This window comes from Diuraphis noxia, unplaced genomic scaffold (genome assembly GCF_037042655.1).
Source record: "Diuraphis noxia isolate RWA-SAM2 unplaced genomic scaffold, SU_Dnox_SAM2 contig0002, whole genome shotgun sequence".
Taxonomy (NCBI): domain Eukaryota; kingdom Metazoa; phylum Arthropoda; class Insecta; order Hemiptera; family Aphididae; genus Diuraphis; species Diuraphis noxia.
The window spans coordinates 62,762,366-62,773,032 of record NW_028301712.1 but is presented as its reverse complement, the minus strand read 5'-3'; the positions used below and the strand labels follow the sequence as shown (position 1 = coordinate 62,773,032).

At 26.2% G+C, this 10,667-nt stretch overlaps 1 protein-coding gene across 2 annotated transcripts; it reads left to right on the top strand.

The window, feature by feature from the left end:
- The first annotated feature begins 186 nt into the window (after positions 1–186).
- Positions 187–10,149, top strand: l(2)k01209 (uridine-cytidine kinase-like lethal (2) k01209). 2 transcript variants are annotated; one of them, XM_015508173.2, is made up of 11 exons: positions 187–539; positions 1,440–1,570; positions 1,928–2,101; positions 2,240–2,346; positions 2,422–2,592; positions 3,471–3,542; positions 4,970–5,221; positions 8,984–9,193; positions 9,283–9,468; positions 9,533–9,698; positions 9,757–10,149. In XM_015508173.2, exons 1-11 carry the CDS (start codon positions 487–489, stop codon positions 9,909–9,911), a joined length of 1,677 nt encoding a protein of 558 aa, XP_015363659.1. In that variant the 5' UTR covers positions 187–486; the 3' UTR covers positions 9,912–10,149. The 2 variants fall into 2 exon arrangements, with proteins under 2 accessions (XP_015363659.1, XP_089076453.1); XM_089220327.1 differs by lacking the exon at positions 187–539 and adding an exon at positions 884–940.
- Positions 10,150–10,667: the final 518 nt, after the last annotated feature.

The window sequence follows — 10,667 nt, the reverse complement described above, 5'->3', positions numbered from 1 at the left end:
ATATATTATTTAGTCAATAATATGAACAACATTCATCCATTGTACTATATGATCATATAGTTCAATGCATTCATCAGATGATAGAATATTTTGATGTTCGTATCATCCGCACACGTCCTATGTAGATACCATGGAGTACCCTATTCTATGGTCCATACCATGAAGACTAGAGATATCTCTAGTCTTCATGGTCCATACGATGACAACGACCTTTCTGTATGAATTGATTGAATTGTCTCATATCGTCAATCGACTTCGAGTGTGATAGCACGTCGAACGTCGGTTTTCGTTCCACTCAGCTGTAGTTATATTTACGATATCATCATTAATCGCAAAACATGTTTATGGCATTAATTCAGTTCGCGACGACGTGTTGACGTTTCCCGCGTTGCTCATGTTCGATCATTATTGTAATATTTTGTGGTGACCAGTATCCTACACCGATATCGGTGGATATTATGCGTTAGACTTGTATGGTTATACACGATGGCTGCTAAAATACAACCGTTCGATCCTCCGAGTTCTGCCAGTTCCGATAGGTAATTTATACTATACTTAAATCGTAATACCTAATATAATAGGCATACGCCGTAACTGTGTTTATAGTGACCTAGAAATGCTACTTTAGTAATAATCGCGGTTGATATTTTAATTGACTGTCGCAATCGTGGAATGCGACGTGTGCAGTTCAGTTGGGTATATATCCTACACTCTGACCACAGTGGTGTTGTCTATGTTTCATAGTCGTTGTTTCCTCGCATAATATTGTCGTTTTTTTTTTAAATATAATTTATAAATTCGGCAGATAGTTTATGATATTATATCCTTACTATATTATTATTATTATTATTTTTTTATTAGAATAAGCCTCGGCAGCGAAGACCACTGGCTGACGTTTGACAATTAACAATGACATAATATTAGTTATTACAATGATTTTGTTAGTACATTATATGTTATGATTAATTTTTTACAATAAATTTTCGATTTGTATATCTTTGATGAAGCTTAGAGTATTTGTGATGGTTTCTATGTTCGGGCCTATTTATTCGTATAGATTTTCTGGGATGTTATGCTTAGTTTTGGCGGCTTCAGTTTGCCTGCATTCGATAAAAATGTGTTTGATTGTTAGGGGGACTCCACATGATGCGCATTCTGTTTGTTCTTCTCGGGTTCATTAGGTAGCCGTGTGTGTAGTGAGTATGGCCTACTCTTAGTCTTGTTAATATTACTTCGTCTTTTCTATTATTATTTTTATTCTGGGTGTTATTTGGAATATTTTTAATTTTTTTTCTACATGCTTGTAGTTTTGGTGATTATGAAATATCTTGTTTGTTTAATATTTCAGTAAATAATATAATAAAATAAAAGATATAAGAATATTATTATACCATCATCATAAATGAACAATATGTATTTGATTCTTCCTTTGATTTTAGTGATTTGAACGAATATCGTGATGTAGTTGGCGACATTTCGATTGCTTTAGATAATGACGATGAAGAAAGTGATAGCATAATCTCATCTAGTATGTCACCATCAAAACAGTCGACTAGTGCGCCATCAACAGGTAATAATTTATTATAATTATTATCCTAATTGCATTGAGTGTAATAATTAATTTTGTAGAACTATTAAGTATCTATATATATATAAGTATCTAAGAATTAAGTATCTATGTAAAATTATAATATTATAAAATTGTTTCATTTAAAAATTAAACTTTGACAATCATTTGATTTTTGTAGAAATTAAAGATTATAATAATATGTTACTTCCTTATTTCACAATTGCACATTTATAAATTACTATAAAATAACATAGGTAAAAAAAAGACATCTCTACACACAACTTGTTAACCACCATATTATTAGTTAATTACCTCTGCATTTTCATAAGTTAATTTTGTATTGTCGTTTCATTTTAGTGTTGGTGAAATCTCCCCGGTCAACATTACGACAAAGAACAACTTCTGTTAGTCAGTCGACTAAGAAAACAGCTTCTGAGTCAGTATTACAGTCTCACACACGAACTATTTATACGGCTGGCCGACCACCATGGTACAACACTGCTGGGCAACAAGTAGAACCATTTGTTATTGGTAAGTTATCTATTATAATTAAATTGCACTTCTGTTGCATTACAACATTTTTTTCATTTAAAGTAACATTTAAAATATTACTAAACTTTCAAATTCTTACCAAAATTAATCAAACATTATATACAACACAATATTTAGGTGTATGTGGTGGAAGTGCTTCTGGGAAAACAACTGTGGCTAGAAAAATAATAGAATCGTTAAATGTACCATGGGTTGTACTGCTTAGCATGGATTCATTTTATAAGGTTTAATTTATTAATAATAATAATAAATTATATTATTAAATTAATAACTTAACTAATTCATCATTTTAATATTAGGTATTAACTGCAGAACAACATGAGAAAGCTGCCCATAATGAGTATAACTTTGATCATCCAGAAGCGTTTGATTTTGAACTCTTAACTTCTACCTTGCAAAGATTAAAGGATGGCAAGAAAGTTGAAGTGCCCATTTATAATTTTGTCACTCATGCTAGAGAAACTAAAACAGTAAGCATTATATTTCTTCTTTGAACTATTATCTATTAAGTTTAATATTTTAATATATTGTTTTTCTAATAGATTAATGTTGATCAAATTATTTCTTCTTTTTTCTTTTGTTCATCATCACATGGAGGTCATACTGTTTTCACATGATGTAGCCCCCATGCAGCATCGTTTATTTGTTAAAAATATTTACAACTTTGATCTGATCCCTGATGGCAGGAATAGCCTTCCTCAGCAGATGCTGATATATGCGCATATCCCATACCATCTGAGTATTTATATTGAACTATATTATTTAATTCAGATATTTCATTAATTTGTGTCTTATTCATTTAAATTGATGCTTAGTCTTATAAAAAAGTAATACTTAAAAAATGCATTTAACATGTAAAATTGTGTAGTTAATTATATCTACATTAAAAACATTAATAAAACAATACATTTGTATTAAACTGCAGTAATCCAATAAAAGTTGTATGAAATTTAATTGGCTAATTAGTTGGTGTAACATACAGATAAAACCAAATTACCTGATATAAGTATAGTTCAAAATGAAAATGATTTTTAATACATAGTAATATTTTGATATTTCAATGAATTTCATTTTTGTTAGTCATTGTACGATAAATAAGTCAAAAATATCTTTAAAAATTAAAAAATTGAAATTAAGAATGTCAAACTAAAAGTATAAAAGTATAGAATCTGTTAAAAAAAAAGTAAAAATACCCCCAAAAATGTTGTATTTTCAATACAAAGCACTTGAAACAGTATAAGGAAAGCATTGTGTAAGATATTCCTTAAAAGAGATGTAAATGCATTGAAATCCGTGTACTACTTGTCTTATTACATAATATATTTTAATTATTATTTATTTATTTTAGAAAACAATGTATGGTGCAAATGTCATTATATTTGAAGGAATTATGGCATTTTATAATTCAGACGTTTTGAAGGTAATATTTTATTAAAATTGAACATTAATTTTAAATGTTATTGAGAATATTGATAATTTAATTATGATTAATAATTAAGAATGGGTTGAACTTAAATTTTCACAAACTCAAGCTTAATTATTATATCAAACTACTTGAATTATAACTTAAAATTAATTTTTTTTTCAAATGTTTGAAAATTTAAACATAATTAGTTTTAAATTATAGTAGTAAAACAATTCACAATACACAAAACAAAAAGTTCAAATTTTCTATCATTTTCAAACAATTTTTACTTAATTGCATTCATCAACCATTCAAACTCAAATTTTATTATCTTCATTAAATTTATTATAGTCTAAGAGTTCAAAAATTAAGAAAAATACATACTTATTTTAAATAGTTGAAAAAATTAATTATGTGTTTTCTATATTACTTTAAATTTTTTTTACCTTATTTGAATAACTCTTGGCAAATATGCATTGTTTTACTATTTTGTATTTTTTCTATAAAAGTTGAGAAAAACTAAATTAATTGATATGCTAAGCATAAGAAAAGGATGTATTCTTTTTATAGGTTCTCCGGAACAATTCTAGTTTAGCTCCCAAGCGATTTTTTGAAATTTTTTTGCAAATTGTGTGTTTTTGTATGGTTTTTGTAATGGTACATTAAAATAAAGTCGCTCGAACTTCTAATGGAAGTTATGTTCAAAAAACTTTGAAATACTCTATTTTTCAAAAAATAATATTATTGAATTAAAAATATCAAAAATTTGTATTTTTGTATTTTTTTTTGTATTGTTAGTATTTGTATTCTTAATGTTTTGGTAAAGTCGAAATTGATCTATCATTCTTACTTTTTATGTTATACTTAAAAATAATCAATTTTTGCAAAAATCGTGTTTTAAGTTAAAAATATCTATCTTAAATTTTGAAAATTTTTTCATTCGGCGTGTAATGAAAAAAAAAAGTTTTTGGTGTATTCAATATTGATTTGTCAGACTTAGTTTCAAAGTTATGACACTTCAAATAGGGTAGTGATTACACAGTTGGCGGCACTCGTCGCTGCGCTCCACAAATCGATAATATCCCTCGACTTGCTATGCATCACCACCTCAAGTAGGTCTCAGGGTAAGTTATGTTGTAGTATATGGGCAGTGATTAACACAGTTTGCGACACTCGTCGAAAAAATTCCATAAATACAAATTTTTGATATTTTTAATTCAATAACATTATTTTTTGTAAAATAGAGTATTATTCGAAGTTTTTTGAACATAACTTCCATTAGAAGTTTGAGCTACTTTATTTTAATGTATCATTACAATAAGCATACAAAAACACACATTTTGCAAAAAAAAAATTTCAAAAAATCGCTTGTGAGCTAAACTAGAATTATGCTGTTTCTTTTTTAACATCCACAATAATAATTTAATTTAATATTTTTATAGATGTTGGATATGAAGATATTTGTAGATACTGATGCTGATATCAGATTAGCACGGAGACTCAAGAGAGATATATCTCAACGAGGTAGAGATCTTCAAGGTGTTTTAAAACAGTACTGTAATATGGTAAAACCATCATTTTCACATTATATTGCTCCGTCCATGATCCATGCCGATATCATTGTACCTCGAGGTGGAGATAATACAGTTGCTATAGAATTAATTGTTCGTCATGTACATAAACAACTGCAAGCGGTGAGTTTGAATATTGAATCTTACTTTCTTTGTAAGGTTAATCATTATTTTTTTCTAATGTTAAATTGAATATTATAACTGCTTAAATTTAAATGATTATGTAATGATTAAAATTTTAGAAAGTCTTATGTAGCATATCGTAAACATAACAAATTAGATACTAATTAATACATAAAGTATCTTTCTGATTTATTAAAAACTATTAACATTTTTGCTTTTTTATTACTAGTGTAGAATAAATGTTGTCTAAAAAATTCATAATTTTTTAAATAGTGAGTGATTTATAATGAAAGCAACATTAGGTATGTTATTTTTAAAGTATGAAATCCATTATTTTATATATTACAAACTGTTTTAATTGATGTAAACATTAAAATTAAATTAAAACTGTATCTAGAAATTATATAGAAATAACTAGTTATTGTAACCTTTACATTCCCTTATTGATATTAGTTAAAATATACATATCATTAACTTTAATAATTGAAGATAGGATATTCAATTTTTATTTTTATATAAATAACTATTAATTACATTTCAATTTATTTTTTCACATACAATATGGAGTTTTTGACAAAAAGACAATGTACATAAACATTTGAAAATTTCAGTAAGGATTCTCCAGTACCCATTTCAATAACGTCTTCATTAATTTCTATTTAATATTTTTCAACAATATTTTAAAAATTCAGTTAGTATATTAACTACCTAAATTGGAACAGTAGAATACCAGTAGGCAGTAGGTATAACTAAACAATCATGAGGAGTTTATAAAATATCTAGTTGAATAATATATGATATTGTTTATTATTTTTATTTGGATAGTGTATAAAGTATATAGATATTTCATGAAATAACACAATTGCATCTTTTAATGTCTACATAGCACCAAGACTATTGTTACCATTATATAATAATCAACTTGAAAATATAGATGATATTTTGATCAATAATTTAAACTCACCTTAATCTTAAAATTAAAATAATTATCATGTAATAAGTGAAATTTACTGTCTGGCCGATAGAACAAATAGATAATATTTTCTCAAAAGTTAAAATATATTTTATTTTTTTTTAAATTATTATTTAAATAATTGAATTAATATTAGTTGTCCAATTTTGATTAATGATAGACATTGTATTTAAAAATATTGTTGACTGTAATTTTTATTACATTTATTTAGATTTTATCTTCTTTATTTCATAGTAGATAGAAAAAAATAATTTGTTGATACCTCATTCTTTGATGAATGTCATGCAAATTGTAAACTAAAAAAGTAGTTAATTATCAAATTAGGTTTAAAGCTACATTTAACTTAAAATGTTTGAATAGGTAAGACAAAATCACTTTGCTGCATTATGAAAGGATTCCATTTAATGCAATTTCAAACATTGTGTCATTTTGGTTGAGAAGTTAAGAGAAACATTGAAATATGATAATATAAATGTGAAAATTTATAACAGATTATTTGTAATCATAAATATTTGTGATTCAATTTCATTGTTTTACTATCATTTATATTTTATTAATTATAATTAAAGAAAAAATTATTTTAATGAATTTATCTGTTTAAAATGATTTAAAATGTATTATTCAGTTAACTACTTGACTTTTGTGTTCTACAAAAAAGAACATAATGATTTTACAAAAATAATTAGTGATTAAGATATTTTCCTTACCACCAGTACAGTTGTTTTACATTCTTGGTTTCATTATAAAAATCTATATAAGTTTTGAACTTAAAAGTGAAAAATATTTAATAATGTGAGGCTGAAGCAATACAAATAAGTCATTAATTCATTATTTGAATGGTGGGCGGGAATAACATGCTATGTAGCAAATTCGTAAATGTTCAGGAACAACTAAAAACGAAAACTGTATTATACATTTTTTTTAATGTTATTTGGAACTCACGTAGCACATTCTTCCATATTCGACTATAACACTCTACAATAATTTTATTATTTTATTTTTTTGTGTGGGTACTGTATTCATTTCAGTCAAACAAAATTATATCATAAATACTAATATTTTATTTAGACTTGTCATAGTTAAATTGGTAACACAATCGTGATATTCGCACGTCTCGCGTCGCGTTTACTTACTGTGAATAGTAAACGCTTAACGCACATAGCACGTTTTAATAGTCAACTAATCGCCGGATTCAAAGTATATACACAATGATTGTGTACGATAAAAACATTCTGGGAATTTTTGATTCTTAAAATATATCGAGATTGCTTCATAGCACGATATTCCGCAAAAACATGAAAATTGTAAAAACTGTTACATAGCACGTTATTCCCGCCCACCCTTCATTTAATCAGTGACATTCATTTTTACTTACCTTGTGTGTAAAAAATATATTTTAGACATGATTTTTTTTTTTTTTTGGTGAAAAATTGAATAGTTCATACAAATTATTTTCACAATATCAGATTTTATAGATTTCAAGTAATAAAGAAAAATTGGAACTGAAAACGTGACTGATCACTTAACTTATTGTTTTGCAAGTGTGTAAGCCAATATTGTACTACTATTTGAACTCAAAAGTAATGACATATTACTTACTGTTGATATAGCATGTTAAAAACAAGTATTAATATTTGATTAAAGTATAAAAATAATATATTTTTTTTTATTAAAATAAATTTCACATAAAAGAATGTTATGTTCAACAAAAATGAACATAATAATCTTCAAAATAAATTAAAAAACTGTTATGTTTACTAGTTAAGTTAGTGTGCTTTTATCACCATATTTAAATTTTAAACCTTGTTCACCAAAATATTTAAAAATGTGACAATATAAAATAAGTCCTGGTTTAATCAATGACATTAATCTCTTTAATACTTCTTAGACTCTTAGTTCTTTGTAAATATATATATGTGTTGTGTTTTATACATGATAACAATTTTAGTGAATTACTGGAGTGGACTGAAAACATTTAATAATTTATACAAATTATTATCACAATATATTTCATAGAAATTAAGCAATAAAGAACAATTTTAACAAGACTTATTATTTTGCATGTGTACTAGTGTGACTGCTATTTTAACTCAATAATAGGAATAACAAATTATTTACTGTGAATATGAAATGTTAAAACCAAGTATTAATAGTTAATCTTCATATTAAAAAATTATTTTGCTGTATCAAAATAAGAATTTTGTCTCAAAAATAATTTCTACACAATTAATGTAATGTAATTTTCATTACCATTGTTAACATTATCAGTTATTTAGATTTTTCACTTATCGTTTAGTTTTATAACGAACATATACATTATATCTAATTAATTCTTACTATAGGCAGTGTCGTATTATTTACTAGTATGTGTAAATAATTATTAAGTCACTAAACAATTTTATAAAGACAGTGAAATAATGTGAATTCATTGTTTGTTAATATCTACGGTCGTTTAAAAATGTTATCTGTGTAATATAGACAAGTTGTGATTGGCTGATATGTGTATAGTCATGCAATTATTGTTATTGGTCGTACAAATATTATAGGTAATATGCATTAATAATTGTAGAATAATAATAAATATGTTCCTATATTTAGTTTTAAATTTGAATTAGGCGTAGCTGCAAGTTAGAAGACAATTATATTTTCCATGCATAAAACTTTAAAATATCAAAATAAGTTAATAAAAAAAAAATGTACATCAATATTTATACTATTAATATATATTTTATTAATGTATACATGAAAAAATAGCTTTTAAAATGATTAATTATTATTCTATGTTTTAGCGAGGGTTTAAATTACGAGAAACACTTGCAATGTCTTACGTCGGTCAACCACTCCCCAGTTCTATTCACCTATTGCCATCTACACCACAAACACAAGGCTTACATACGTTTATTCGAAACAAGGACACCCCCAAGGATGAATTTATATTTTATTCTAAACGTCTTATTCGACTAGTTATTGAGTTTGCGCTATCATTACTGCCATTCAAAGTAAGCATTAATATTTTTTTTTTTAATTTTAAAAATTAATAGAAATATCTATACAATTTAGTTAATTAAATCTATTTTATTGTGTTTAGGATGTTATTGTAGATACTCCCCAGTGTGTTCCATACTCTGGTAAGAGATGTGCTAGTGACAAGATATGTGGTGTGTCAATTTTGAGGGCTGGAGAAACAATGGAACAAGCAGTTTGTGACGTTTGTAAGGACATACGTATCGGAAAAATATTGATTCAAACAAATAAATCTACTGGCGAACCAGAAGTATTTGACTTATATAATTATTTTTTTTTAGTAGGCTTAATAAACTAATGTTATTTAAATTTAGCTTTATTATTTGCGCCTACCTAAAGATATCAAAGATTATATGGTAATTTTAATGGATGCCACAGTGGCCACTGGTGCAGCTGCAATGATGGCCATTCGAGTACTTTTAGATCACGATGTTCCTGAAGAAAATATTTTACTGGTGTCATTACTAATGGCTGAATCTGGTAAGTATGTTATTGAATTAGGTATTATAAAATGCTGAATTATTAATAATATTTTTAGGGGTGCACACAATTGCATATGCATTTCCTCAAGTGCGCATCGTCACATCAGCTGTCGATCCAGAAATAAATGAAAAATTCCACGTTTTACCAGGAATTGGTAACTTTGGTGACAGATATTTTGGTACTGAACCTGAAGAGTACTTATCCAGTTAGTGAAGTCGTTCAACTGAGGTCTTTAATAAATTGTGCTAAACTTATATTATGAGTTTTATTAACTTAATTTTATCTTTCAAGCATTAATTTCTCACAACACTAGATATTAAGGTGTTTTGAAATTAGATGTACTTAACGCAATGTAAGACTTTTAGTATTAATCAGATTTATCATTTCATTATTGTTTAAGAATTGGATTTTTATCATCAAATAAACAATTTTATTTTATGAGTTTTAATGTGTCCAAATAATATGTGTATTATTAATTTTCATCACAAATTTATGTTGGAGTGTACATTTTATAATTAATTATTGTGAATGTATGTGTGTTAAATTTAATAATGCATACAAATTTATAGTTAATAAATCCGGTTTTCTATTCAAGTGTTCCAATAAAATAAATTAAATACAAATCAGGTATGAACCATGAGAAATCCAGGTCATATAATCAAAAGCACTTGGTACAAGGTTTAACTTATATATTTAGGGATCATAATATAATAAAATTGGAGTTTATGTTTGTTCAGGATAATCTTCAAAACAACTGAATACATTTTGACTGAAGAGGACTAGAAAGAGTAATATAGGCTCCTTTTTATCCAGAAAGCGGGTGGCTCATACATACATTTTCACCTGAAAATACATTTTTTGTATTTCTTTTTTTCATTGTTTATACACAAAGAAGAAAAAATAAATAATATTATTTAATTTGGTTGTCACCAATAAGAAAATTTATTAAAAATGTACAGTTGAAAT